The 14890-nt window shown below is 44.7% G+C and overlaps 1 protein-coding gene across 2 annotated transcripts in view; it reads left to right on the forward strand.

Moving 5' to 3' along the window:
- Positions 1 to 2053: 2053 nt before the first annotated feature.
- Positions 2054 to 14890, forward strand: part of TERF1 (telomeric repeat binding factor 1) — a 48267-nt gene continuing 35430 nt past the window's right edge. For both annotated transcript variants that reach the window (XM_044294373.1, XM_044294375.1), the window contains exons 1-3: positions 2054 to 2235; positions 7061 to 7156; positions 7244 to 7374. In XM_044294373.1, the coding sequence (XP_044150308.1) occupies positions 2079 to 2235; positions 7061 to 7156; positions 7244 to 7374 (384 nt within the window). In that variant the 5' untranslated portion in view covers positions 2054 to 2078. The remainder of the gene's footprint in view (positions 2236 to 7060; positions 7157 to 7243; positions 7375 to 14890) is intronic.

Consider the following 14890-nt stretch of genomic DNA (forward strand, 5'->3'; position numbering starts at 1 on the left):
TTAAAAATTGCACCATTTGCTTTATGAAATGCACTCTCATTCCCCCCCCCACACACTTTTTTTTTGGGGGGGGGGGGGGGGTGCGTCTTATAAAGCAAAAAATACAGTAAGTATTCAGATCCAGGCTATGGTTTAAAAAAAAAAAAAATAGAATTTGCTTCATGACACAACCCCTTTAACACCTCGTTCACAATTCCGTGTTCGTTTGACATCCAGAAGGATCCATGTTTGGTGCCAGTGTCATCCGCATTCCACGGGCACTGCTCTGCTAAAAATAAAATAAATGCCACTATATGAACAGACATATGAAAATCAATCGCGTTGGAGCTGGTCAGTCGCGGCCTGCTATTGGCTGCTCCCCCTCCAGCGCCGGATGTTTTGATCCACACAACAGGGGAGATGCAGTGGTAGCCGAGCAGGGATCCAGAGGCATGCAGAATTTGCTGAACAGAAAGGGCGCCCATAATAAAAACGCAAGAATAGGACACGTTTTTTTTTTTTTTTTTCGGGGGCACAGAATGGAGTAACAGATGCGGACAGCACGCGGAGTGCTTATGTAGAAAGGAAGATGGCTTCGGCAGCATGTATTCCAAGGCCTGATGGATCAAGGGCCTACGGCTAGGCTGCTGCATCGATTAATACAGTATCTTGAGACCACAAAGTGCTGCTTCTATACTTCAGCACGCGGAGTGCTGTCCGCATCTTTTGCAGCCCCAATACAGTAAATAGGCCTGCATTTGAACCGCATTTTGACCAATACAACGTTCGTGCATGAGGCCTTAATCCGTCTTTAGGCCTCTTTCACACGGGCGTCATATTTTTGGCCCGGATAAGAGGCGGGTACGTTGCGGGAACACGTGCGATTTTTCCGCGCGAGTGCAAAACATTGTAATGCGCGTGAGAAAAATCGCGCATGTTTGGTACCCAAACCCGAACTTCTTCATAGAAGTTCGGGCTTGGGATTGATGTTCTGAAGATTGTATTATTTTCCCTTATAACATGGTTATAAGGGAAAATAATAGCATTCTGAATACAGAATGCATACTATAATAGGGCTGGAGGGATTAAAAAAAATAAAAAATTTAACTCACCTTCTCCTCTTGATCGCGTAGTTCCCGGTCTCTTTACTTCTTTAATGATGAGCTGTGGGCTAAAGGACCTGTGGTGACGTCAGATCACATGCTCCAATCACATGATCCATCACCGTGGTCATGGAGCATGTGATCTGACGTCACCACAGGTCCTTTAGCCCACAGCTCATCATTAAAGAAGTAAAGAGACAGGGAACTACGCGATCAAGAGGAGAAGGTGAGTTAACTTTTTTATTTTTTTAACCCCTCCAGCCCTATTTTACTATGCATTCTGTATTCAGAATGCTATTATTTTCCCTGATAACCATGTTATCAGGGAAAATAATACAGGTAATAGACTGTCACCTAGAACCCATGCGTGAAAATCGCACCGCATCCGCACTTGCTTGCGATTTTCACGCAACCACATTAATTTCTATGGGGCCTGCGTTATGTGAAAAACGCAGAATATAGAACATGCTGCGATTTTCACGCAACGCATAAGTGATGCGTGAAAATCACTGCTCATGTGAACAGCCCCATAGAAATGAATGGGTCAGGATTCAGTGCGGGTGCAATGCGTTCAACTCACGCATCGCACCCGCGCAGAATACTCACCCGTGTGAAAGGGGGCCTTAGAGCCATCAAATGTTATACCTACCTGACAATAGTACCAATAAAACTGACTGCTCATCCCACAAAACAAGTAACTAAAAAAACAAACTCCTCAGTCTGTCACCTGAAAAAAACATTATGACATAATGAAGCAATGCAAAAAATAAATTAAAAAAATACGTCCATTGGCAGAACAGAGCCGAGCAGCAGCACTGCCCCTGTACATGAAGGCAGTTCGTTCTCCTCAGCACCGAGCACGTGACTGCACGACTCCCGCTCCTCTCCACCACCGCTATTTGAATCAGAGTGGCGGGAGTCTGAGAGCTCTACGCATGCGCACTCTATCTTGAGAGCAACAGCGCGGTATTTTCAATATTTGGGGGGGTGGCGGCCATGGACGAGGACACGTTGAAAGCGACAGTTTCTTTCGACCAGGCGGAAAAAGTTGCCACTTCCTGGGTTTTTGATTACATGTTTGCCACTTTGTGTCATTACTTCTGTGACGATGACCGGGCGGAGGATTTTCAGCGGACGTGCAGAGCCATGGAAGGTAGGGAAGGAGGGTTGAATGATGAGGGGGGACGGAACTATTTCCGCACTCGGTATGTATGCTCATGATTAGTGACGTTGGTGAATCAGTGCGCCTGTCATCACCAGCGAATCTTGTTACAGGTGTGCATCCGCCTGGTAGTGCAGTGTTACAGCCTGTCTGCCCTGGATTAGGAATGGATGTGAAGTCCGGTCTAGTAGCGGCGTCTCGTGAAAATAGTGCCATGTGGAGCAGAGGGTTGAGAAATGATCATGCAGTATGAGATATTGGGGCTTATTTGCATGTTGTATAAGCCTGCCATAATTGGTGAATAAATAGTAGTCAGACTCTGCACTCACCAGTTATGGCAAGTCAAGCTTATAATTAGTGTTGACCAAATTTCGATCCGAATTTTAGGGAAAATTTGATTAATCACAAAGCCGAATCTCCTGACGAATCGATTTCCCCTGAATGGCGGTTAAAAAAAAATATATCAAACTTACCCCATCCATTTGCGCCACGGGCCACACACTGCCATCTCGATTGAAGGTCTCACACGAAATCCTGTGCGCGGTGACGTATGACGTCACCACGCTGGCCAATGTGATGACATTATCACTGGCTATCACTTTTTTCTATATTTTACACTGTATTATTATGTCAGATGCCTCGATCAGCTGTGAATGCGGCATCTGAGGTGTACATTGACGAAGAGCAGCGTAATCGCCGCTCCCTGTCATTGCGCCCGCTACTTACAAAGAAATGCGCCTTGTAACAAAGTAATTAGTCGTAAAGCTTTATTTTTTGTAGCCGAATCGAATTGTTTAATATTTCGCTCATCTCCACTTATAATGACATACGTGTTCACTGTAGGAATAGGGTTGTGTCCACACGTGAACGATACGCTAGAAGTCCAGAGCATTGTACAGTACCAGCAGAGCTGATGAAATTGTATGAAGTCTCATATATATATGCTGCAGAAAACAAAAAAATCTGCAGTGTAAATTGACCTGCGGTAAAGCTTTTTCTAAAGGGGTTTGCAAGATTTTGAAATTGATGGCCTGTCCTTAGGATAGATCATCCGACACCTGTTATCCTTGCTGATCATTGGAATACACTTACTTATGTACTGTGATTGTCCATATTGCCTCCTTTCCTGGCTTGATTTATTTTTCTATCACATTATACACTGCTCGCTTTTTTTCTGTAGTGTGCAAGTGCGACCACTGCTGCAGGATTACAGGGTGGTCGTAACCATGGATGCAAGCAGTGTATAATGTGATGGAAAAATGAAACAAGCCAAGAGTCTTTCAATTCTTGTTTGAGGGATTTTTATTCCATTTATCCTTACAAAAGTCTTCCAGTTTTGTGAGATTCCTGGAACGTCTAGAATGCACTGCTCTTTTGAGGTATATCCTCAGATTTCTGTTTCCATTTCTTTCTGAAGGTCTTTTGCAGTCAAGCAAGGGTTCTGATCTTGCCTTTCTAGCAATCCTACAAGCAGCTGTCTCAGAATTTTTTTGTGGGCTCCCAGATATTCTCTTGAACTTCACTGTTCCTGTTAACTTCCATTTCTTAATTACATTTCGGACTGGGGAAAGGACAACCTGAAAACGCTTTGCTATTTTCTTATAGGGCAAAGGGCCGACAGGGACGAGCCTCCCTAGCGTCGCCCGTGATGCTAGGGAGGCTCGTCCCCGTCACTGCCTCCCATTGGCTGCTTTCCCCCTCCCCGACACCCAATGTTTTCATCGGCACGCGGGGAGCCAGGTAAGTAGAATCTGTTTGAGGGGCCCGGCATATTGGGGAGCATTTTTTAGTCTCGGATAACCCCTTTAAAATGTTGAAAAGTGTGTTTCATCTTTAAAGGGGTATTCCCATCAACAGTTTTCATACTTGCCTGCGGCGAGCGCGACGTTCACTTCCTGGATTTGGCTGGGCGGGCTCAGTCAGCTTAATTGACGTCTTCAACGCGCACGCCGACGCGCATGCGCCATGGTGACTTATACCTGGCCTGTATAGTACAGAGCCGGTGTGCGCATTCTCGGCTCTGTACTAGGGCTGCACGATATGGGAATTTTGTGCGATTGCGATTAGGGCCCTAAAAATTGCGATAACGGTATGCGATGCAATATTTTAAGGAAATTGTGCTAGAGGTCTATTTGCTCGGATTTTCAAGGCAAAAGCACACACAAATTACTGATAATGCAGAAATGTAGTTATACTCAAGAACTGAAATGCACAGTGTTTTTCAAAATAAAACCTCTTTTACTAAATTAAATAACATATTTGCATTACTGCAAAAGTACAAAATACAAAACTTGCCATTTTCTTAATAGCGCTGCACAGAACAGATAAATAAAATAGAATAAATACAAGAACATTTGTTCATTAAAATAGCCCCTCCTCCCTCCCCGCACTGTAACTGATGTATCGCCGGCCGCGCTGTGCAGCATAGTGGCCGGCGATACATCCGTGTCAACCACGTAAAAAGTCAACCATCGCTTTATAAGGCGCACTGCCATTTTCTCCCCACTTTGTGGGGGAAAAAGTTTGTCTTATAAAGCGAAAAATATGGTAATATAATTGCAGCATTTTTGGGTCGGCCAATTGGCGATTGCGATATGGCGATTAATTGCGATTGCTTTGGCGATATATTGTGCAGGCCTACTCTGTACTATACTGTAGAAGATAAAAGAGAAAATTTTTGGAGTGGATGTATGGAAGAGGGAAATGGGACAGGGAAAGGAAAATAGGAGGGATAAAGCGCCAGAGGAGAACTCGGAATTGGTGTCAGATTATCAACTTGTAATAGATTGGCCACAGTATGAGGCAGCTGCCCACTTAAAAAGAAACACAGCACAGGAACACTGATAGTGTACCGTATGCAGAAGAACATATAACAGTATAGTGGGGCGCCAGTTACATGTGACAGATATTACAAGAATGGCAGTAGAGAGATATATGTGTATAGTATAATATACGGGTTATCTGCAACCGCTCAATTGATATTAAATCAAGGTGGTATAGAAAGGTTTTGCTACAATAATGGTGGTATAATAATAAAAATTAAAATATAAGTTAAGTCAAGGGACTTACTTCACCAGGGAGGGGGATGGACAAGATAAACTCAATTTTTTTTTTTTTTTCTACTAAATTTTTTTCTATTAATATCTATATTCATATTTTTTTCTATTAATATTTATATTAATATTTTCTTATTAATATTTATATTTATTATTATATTTATTAGCATTTTATTGTATTCTATTTTCTATAAGCTTGGGGTATGCTATTCAAATATGCCTCAAGGCAACTTATCAACTGATAGTATATACATCTTTTGTTGTGACTGTTATGGGACCAGGCATATCATTCAAACTTTCTTGACTGATAAAAAAATCCATCTTGTACAATTTCAATCAACCTGCCCCTTTAGGTCTCAATATGCAAGATTCAGGTGTAAGATCTAAGTGATGCGCTTGGAGCGCATCAGTAAATTAAAATATAACCACTCCCCTTTGCTGGAGGCCGATGTTGTGCGCTCCAGGCTGGAACGTTCGTAGGATCGTGGCCACTCCCCCCGACAGTGAGCCTGAGCGGTGCGTTCCAGCTTGGAGCGCATCAGGTGGCAGCCGGAGGGAAGACAGTGAGCCTGAGCGGTGCGTTCCAGCTTGGAGCGCATCAGGTGGCAGCCGGAAGGAAAAGGACTCGCTGGGGGACGCCCCCAGCAGGCAAGCTGTTGTTGCGTTCCACAGTGGAACGCACAGCGATACTGGGGCTAGAGCAATGCAATCATAGGGTGCAGACCTCTGGCTGTAATACAGTTTTCTATGGCAAAATGTTATGCCTCTATTAAATATTAAAAACATAGCTACTAAATTCCTGCAATACAATACATTCTAGTTAGATTGCCCCACCAATTCACTTCCTGTTCCGGCCCTGGAGGTCATGTGACCAGGAAGTTACTGCCCACAATGAGACACCACATGGAACCAACCAAACAAATGATATGCATCCTCCCTATTTAACTGTGAGTCTTTTCAGTGTTATGTTATGCTTTTATTTATTTGTGCTCTTGATAAAGGGGACTTGGTTGTAATCCCCGAAACGCGTCGAGCTTTCTTGAAATAAAACAAGCATCCTTGGTTGAAGCCCTCGAATTTTCTTCCATCACGAGGATGGGGTGTATATCCATCTTACAGGCGACCTCGGCGAGGGAGGTAAGGAGGACAGGTGTCTTGAGTTTATCCTGTCCATCCCCCTCCCTGGTGAAGTAAGTCCCTTGACTTAACTTATATTTTAATTTTTATTATTATACCACTATTATTGTAGCAAAACCTTTCTATACCACCTTGATTTAATATCAATTGAGCGGTTGCAGATAACCCGTATATTATACTATACACATATATCTCTCTACTGTACTATACTGGCCAGGAAGAAGTCATCATGGCGCATGCGCGGCGGTGTGCGCGTTCAGGACATTGCCCGGAGAAGATCTTCAGTCTTCTGCGCAAGCGCGGCCACAGAATTCGACAGGCGAGAGGTGGCCGTAACCAGGGGAGACGAAAGACAACAATCAGGTAAGAGGGGACTTATTTTCTAAAAAAGGGTGGGAATTGGGTAATAAAATGTATTTACAAAAATGATCACTGTCGAATCATTAACAGATTTAACAGTGATCATTGCGATGGGAATACCCCTTTAACTCTGTGCCTTTTGGAGATCATTTTATCTTCAACCTGCTTAACTGTTCACATTAACAGTCATTTTGACCAGTGGTGCCCAAAGTTTTACATGCCACTGTATAAAAGTATGGTAACATATCCACTTTCTTCTGCAGTGATTCTGGAGGGTATACCTACACTGGATTCAGAGACGTCAAAGGCTGTCTTAATCTCACAGTTTCTCACCCGTGTTGCAGAAGGAAGACATCTTGGTAACTGATTGATATGCTATTAGTCTATGTTCTTAGTACCTTTGGAGTGATGTAATAAACAAGCATGCATATTATTATCCTTTCTAGATGTACAGTATGAAACAGATGAGAAGCTCACACCTCTAGAAGCAGCTGCAGTGGTGTTTGATCAGATTATTGAAGATGATGATGACCTGAGAGTTCTTCAGGAAGAAATAAAAACATTGGTTAAAGTTCAGGTGAGTAACTAAAGTTTAATTTGAGGTGATATTACCCATCCGTAATGGGCGGTAATAAGCCATTCTGAGTGGTAAGTCACACCAACCTCACTGATCCCCTTGCAACTCCCATTCCAATGCTTCCTGGGTCCCCTGTCAGTCTTTACGTCCCTGTCCCTTTTGACACTGGTCACTGCTGCACAGTAGCTGGACTACCCCTATATACTACGGCTATATGTTTTTGTGAAACCTCTCGTTTAAAAAAATAAATAAAATTGAAGTGTATCGCAGGAAGTAGGAAGTATTCAGATAAAAGCAGATACGTTTAACTGATGGAAACGTATAGTCTTACATTTCCATCTGTCTCCCATTCACTGAAATGTGAAAAAAAACAGTATTTTTCTGTACTTTACTTTTTTTCAGGACAGATAAGTGTAGTATGCTGTGTTTGCCCACTTATAGTCTATGGGGCTGTCGAGCCATACATTCCTATACGTTTTTCTGTTTGCAAACGTATCTGACGTACAGCAAAAACGAGATGTGAACAGCCCCTTACATTCTCTATTCCATAATTCTCAGTGAAGATATTTACCGCCTCTGGCCCCATGATGTGCTATTACATGATGGTAAGCGGCCCATTAATGAGAACCACAGTAATAGTATGTCAGGGAGATGGCGCAGGAGCTGTATCCTCACCAGCTGGAGCTGGCTGTAATACACAGCCAGGGCCCCACCACAATAGCCAGGATCAGTGCAACCCCAGATCCTGTACATTTAACCCCTTAGATGCTGCGTTCAGTAGCAACTGCGGCATCTAGTGGCGTTTGAGAGAGGGTTCCATCTATCACTCCATCAGCTCCCCGTGATGCGATCACGGGCTGCCAATGATTGCTATGGCCACCTAATAATGACATTGCAGCCACATCAGTTGCTAGGTCCGTGTATTTACGGCTAAATTAATTAGAGGAACATTTAAAAAATAAAATGCCAAGGGAAGAGATAATCCATTTCATTCCCCTTCTCAAATCAGCTACGGCTTTTTTGGCAGAAGCCTCTGCGGAGTCTGAGATTTGCCGCAAGAGACTGAGCTTTATCTGATTCTGCTAGACGTGCCCTGTGGATGAAATCCTGGTCAGGAGATAAGACATCAAAATCCAAGTTATGCTCCATAGCGTTTTTGGAGGAATACGTGTTCGGCCCAGTCCTGGATAAAATTCTAGAAAAAGCGGCAGATAAAAAGAAAGGGTTCCCAGAGGAAAAAAGAGACCAGGAAGCACCCCCTTCGGCAATATAATCCCCAGTATAGACCTTATAGGGGTAAGGGTAAATCGGGACGTTGGAGCTACCCCCAAAGGGGGAAGAGGTAGGGTATTTCTTATCAACCCTTAAAACAGACCTCAGGACAAGCAGTGACTCCAGAGTTGGAGGAAGGTTGAAGTTCTTTCTACCTGAGTGGAATAAGATAATGTTAAACCCTTGGGCCTTAAATATGCTAGAACGGGGTTACAAAATAGAATTTTCTTTAACCCCTCCACACAAAATACAGATCACCTGTCACTCCTCAGGTGTTCTAACAAAAATCTGGCTGGGTAAACAGAACTTTTTAGAAGCTGGCGTCATAATACCAGTTCAACAACGTGAAAAATGGAAGAGATTCTACTCAAGACTCTTTCTTGTAAAAAAAAAAAGCCAGATGGTTCCTTTCGGACGATAATAAACTTAAAAGTTAAACAAAAATATTTTATACAAAAGGTTCAAAATGGAATTGTTGGCTTCCACTGTCCCACTAATACAAGAAGGCTCCTTCAAGATTTGAAAGACTCCTATTACCACCTTCCAATACACAAAAAGTATTAAGAAGTCAGTTATTCCTTATCTAGATGACTTTCTGGTTATTGGAAGAACAAAGTACAGAGTGGTCAAGCTCAATAAAGGCTTGTCCAAAATACTCCCAGGAGTCAAAAGCAAGGAACTAATCCCCTAAGGAGGGGACAGAGGGAATAAAACTTAGCATTTAATAGGTTCTGGTTAGAAAAAATGGCGCACAAAGGAACTATACAAAATAACATATAAGACAAGCCCATGTGGGCCTAGACAATTACAAGATGGTACCAGTATAAATAAAAAGGAATGCTCTCACCCGTGACGGACAAGGTGGATAGGACTCATCAGGAGGGTGCCATGTCAGGATCCCGTGGAGTGCGTCTTCAAATTCTTTGTGGTTACGGTTACTGGAAACCATGCAAAGATGATGCAAAAAAAAAAAAAAAATGCTGCAAAAGTAGGCAGGGGTCGGGAATGATTTCCCTAGTAAGACCCTAGTGCAGGGAAGGGGCTGTTAATAATCTGCCTACCTATACGGAATACTTGCCCCGCAAGGAGCGACCCCGTCCGGATACCTGTCCCTAGTGAAGGCCGGTATCCCTAGTGTACCCTAAAAGATTCCCGACGTGTCACGTTTCATTACAAAAAAATCATCAGGGGAAGTATCCATTTAAGGGTAGCAGGCAAACCAAGCCTGTAATTAAAGGGAAAATAACAAAGATGGCAACAATTAAAGCCGTAAGGCTAAAGACATTGGGCTAGGCCAATAAGGCCAGTATGGCTCAGAAAAAGCGCTGGGATGGGCCAGTGGGACCAAACAGGCTCAAAAAGCAGTGACTGGACCAGTAGGAACAGACAACAAAATTGTATACACAGATGGATCTAGAGTGCCAGCATACCAGTGGGCTATGTCAGCATAGTGTTATAAAGCATATAGCTTAAAGGGACACTGACGGGGCCAATAAGCATATTGAGGTATATATATGGCAGTACAGGTATTACAGTCATATAAGTATCCCCCCCTGTCCACATTATACATACAGTAAACTTAAGTTTTATAACCTGCTCCAACGGTCTTCAATCTGCCCAAGGGGCGGCGTTTCACCTCTCTTGCGCCCAGCCAGCCTCCCCCAACTGCCGCTTTGAAGCGCCGCCCAGCTCATGAATATTCAGTTTGCTGGGCGGCTTCTGCGCCGGATCTTGTGAAGTCGGGGACAGTAAGCGCTGCCCAGCGAAGTGAATATTGATGAGCTGGGCGGCGCTTACTGTACCGGACTTCACAAGATCCGGCGCATGCGCCGGGCACTGTTAAGCTCATCGCTTCAGAGCGGGGACCGCAGAAGCCGCCCAGCAAACTGAATATTCATGAGCTGGGCGGCGCTTCAAAGCGGCAGTTGGGGGAGGCTGGCTGGGCACAAGAGAGGTGAAACGCCGCCCCTTGGGCAGATTGAAGACCGTTGGAGCAGGTTATAAAACCCTGTTTACTGTATGTATAATGTGGACAGGGGGGGATACTTATATGATTGTAATACCCATTATAAGACCTGTACTGCCATATATATACCTCAATATGCTTATTGGCCCTGTCAGTGTCCCTTTTAAAGGGATTCTGTCACCAGTTTTTGACCCCCACATTCAAAAATATGGTTATGTGCATGGAGCCCTTGTGATTCCTAATGTGGTCTTATAAGCTAAATCTGTAGGCTCATTTAGTGTAAAAAAAACGTTTTATCTAACCTGTCATTCATCAGATTAAGGTGCCCAGGAGGATGCTCATGTCTACAAGATCCCGCCCACCACCGCCGTTCGTGCCCAGCTCCTCCTTTGCTGTCATCAGCGATGTGCCCAGCTCCTCCTTTGCTGTCATCAGCGATGTGCCCAGCTCCTCCTTTGCTGTCATCAGCGCCGCCTTAGAATCCTTTTCAACGCCTCCGGCTCTCCCTCACTCCCCCCTCCTTCTTCATCGGGAGGTTGAGCGAAGTGCCGGCGCATGCGCACTTCTCTCAATGAAGCTGAACGGAGAAGTCCGCACGGGCGCATCAGGCACAGGCCTGTCCGCACGCGCGGGATGTTAGAGAAGAAGGAGGGGGGAGTGAGCGAGAGCCGGCGGCGTTGAAAAGGATTCTAAGGCGGCGCTGATGACGGCAAAGGAGGAGCTGGGCACATCGCTGATGACAGCAAAGGAGGAGCTGGGCACATCGCTGATGACAGCAAAGGAGGAGCTGGGCACGAGCGGCGGCGGGCGGCATCTAGGAGACATGAGCATCCTCCTGGGCACCTTAATCTGATGAATGACAGGTTAGATAAAACGTTTTTTACACTAAATGAGCCTACAGATTTAGCTTAAAAGATCACATTAGGAATCACAAGGGAACCATATTTTTGAATGTGGGGGTCAAAAACTGGTGACAGAATCCCTTTAACAAGGTTCCTGTGGGGCCCAAAACGTTGGGTACGTAATGCAGGGCTGTCAGCAAGTAGATACCTTAGTGATGTCGCTTTTAAAAGGCACAGCACAGGGCGCTGGTTATCCAGGACCGCCCTCCGAGGTCACATGAGGCCGGGTACACCCAATCATGTGACCCAAACCTGTGTGCCCTGGAACGCGGCGCACGGCAGCGCCTCGTTGCTCGTCTCGCCCTAGAAGCGACAGAGATGGAGGCGCACTCAACATGACGAGGCACGTGATGGGGGGGGGAGACGTGGAACGCAGCGCACGGAACCGCCGCACCACAGGGCACGCAGGCCAGGATACTTACACACTGGAGGCAGGCTGGTTGCCAAGCAATCGAGACGCCGGGAAGTTTACCACGGAGCCGTCAGAGATTGCAAAGGAGACCAACAATCAAATCTCATGTTTCAACATAGCAATGAATTGCTTGTAAAGCAGAGCTACATATGTGCAGGCTAAGGGGCATCAAGCCTCAAATACAAACAGTTAGACTGATGATAAAGCTGGATTAAGAAGTTGGTACAAATGAATAAAGCTATGACCAGTAGGGATCACAGAAAACAGCTAAAATTAAGCTGCTCGTTGAGGCCCAATGGAGCCATTGTTTTTAGATTGTAGATCCAGCGGGTTTCGCGCTGCAGAATCGCCCGGTCCCAATTCCCCCCCCCCCCCCCACCTCGGGTTCCTACTAATGATTTCAGGTCTGAATCGAAAACTATCCTTGAGGAGGCTAAGTTGGCACTGACCTGAAGAGGAAAATAATAAGATTCCAGTCTCGTCATTTCTGTTCCGTAAGGGAAGCAATGAGCATTCTGGGTCTCCTGACGTCCTGTATAACCTCGGTGGCATGGAGCCAGGCGCACACCAGAGTTATTCAATCCTGGATTTAAAAAAATTGGGACAGAAAAAAGTCCTCCATGGACAGGAAGATCCTCATTCCCAGATCAGTCAAATTAGAGAACTGGTGGAGAAGGGGAAAAAAACCTTCAACAAGGAATTCCGTGGCACAAATTTTCATCCAGACCAACGCAAGCAAGTGGGAAATCACTTTTTTTCAAGGTCTATGGCCCAAGGATATGACTCACTTCTCCTCAAATTACAGAGAATTAAGAGCAGTCTGGCAGACGCTAAAGGAGGCACAACATCTAGTAAAAAACTTTCATGTAAAAATATTGTCAGACAAAACTAGGACGGTTGCTTATCTAAAACATCAAGGGGGACAAGATCTCCGACATTAGAACACTTGGCAGCAAAAATATTCTATTGGGCAGAAAAAAAATGTTCTCTTTAACAGCGGTACACCTCAGGGGGTCTTTGAACCAAGAGGCATATTTTTTAAGCAGAAAGATCCTGGATCCAGGGGAGTGGTCCTTAAACCCATCAATTAAAAAAAAAAAAAAAAGCCAGATGGGGCACTCCAGAAATCAATCTACTTGCCTCAAGAACAAATGCAAAAGTTCTGTTCTCTAAACCCCGCTTTCTCCCTGGTATGGAATTGGGATCTGGCATATGCCGTTCCCCCATTTCCTCTTAATACCCCGGACAGTTCAAAAGATACTCTAAGATCTGGTGACAATGATCTTAATAACACTGTGTTGGTTCCCAGTTCTGAAACGGATTTTGATAAGAGCCCTGGATATTACCCCATCAGGAGGACATTCTCATACAGGGACCAGTTTGTCATCCAAATCCCAAAACCTTTAGGCCTCTTGCACACGAGCGTGTGCACCCCCGTAGCCGTGCTGTGGGCCGCAATGCATGAACACTGACCGTGGGGCAGCGGATCGCGGACCCATTCACATTAACGGATCCGCGATTCGACCGTTCCGCAAAAAGATAGGACATGTCCTATCTTTTTGTGGAACGGAAGTACGGGACGAAACCCCACGGAAGCACTTGGTAGGGTTCCATTCCGTGCTTCCGTTTCCATTCCGTGATGCAGAATGCCCCCTGAACGGCGGCCGTGTATTGCGGATCCGCAAATGCCGTCCGCAGTACGGCCATGGAGTGCACACGTTTGTGTGAAAGAGGCCTTTACACTAGCAGCTTGGATCCTGAGGTCGATATCTCAGACTACAGGGACTCTCGGACAAAGTGATCTGTAGTCTAAAAGCCAATAGAAATAGTCACCTCGGCCATATACTTAAAAATATGGAATAGATTCTGCAGTTGGTTAGGGGATTCTGCTCAAAACAGATCAAAATCGGTCATTCAAAAAATTATATTCGCACGTTATTCACACGTGAAATCAATGGGACTATTTTTAATGGCTGCTTAGACAGGACTGCACCCCTCTAACGGCTGCTAAAAAAATTACACTAGAACAATATGGCCTTTTTGGGGTTAACAAAAAAAACAACTCATCCACTTGCATGTACAGCGGCAGTCATTCCTCTGAAGAACCTGTGCACAGCGTGATGACATCACCATGCACTCATGCTGGGAGTGTTTTGGTGAAGTCAGCTCGCTGAGCGCAGGTCCTTTTGGTAGGTTCTTTTCAATCAAGAGAGGAGCGACTGCTTCTGTGCATGCTGGTGGATGAGGTGAGTGTTTTATTTGATTCTAAAGCAAAACCTTACAGCTGAGGACCACTATGGGGGATATTACTTATTCTTGGGGCCACCATGGGAGACATTATTACTGCGGGAGGCCACTATGGGAGACGTTATTACTTCTGGGGGCCACTATGGGAGACATTATTACAGCTGAGGCCACTATTAGAGACATTATTACAAATGGTGGCCACTTTGCGGGACCTTATTACTGATGGGGTACATTATGTATACTGAGGGCACTGCAGGGGTTGGGATCTTTATTTTAAAGAAAAGCCAATGAAATGTATGTGTTTTTCATAGCCATTTTTAACGGCCATTAAAAACACAGACGGACAGAAAATGGATGTACAAATGGTTGAAAAATGACAGCGTGTCTGTTTAACAGATGTTTGTTTGTTTTTTTGTTTTTTCACTGCTGTGTGTATGTAGCCTTAGACAACAGAAAACTGTAAAAAAAAAAAATTCTACTAATTAAGTATTCTCTGGCGGTTTAATGAAGTAGAGGGGGCAAGGTCATTATCTTTGGGGTCTAGCAAAGAGGGGTTTATTAGTGTCGGTCAGCTTCTGTTAACCTTATGGTGTCATCTGCTGACCATTGAAACTCAGAGCAATGGCCCATGTGGTCACCTCATGAAATGTATTCAAATAAAGGCCTCATGCACATGACCGTATTTGTCATCCATGTCCAGTCAGAAAAAACAGCACA

The sequence above is a fragment of the Bufo gargarizans genome, chromosome 5, assembly GCF_014858855.1.
Source record: "Bufo gargarizans isolate SCDJY-AF-19 chromosome 5, ASM1485885v1, whole genome shotgun sequence".
NCBI lineage: Eukaryota > Metazoa > Chordata > Amphibia > Anura > Bufonidae > Bufo > Bufo gargarizans.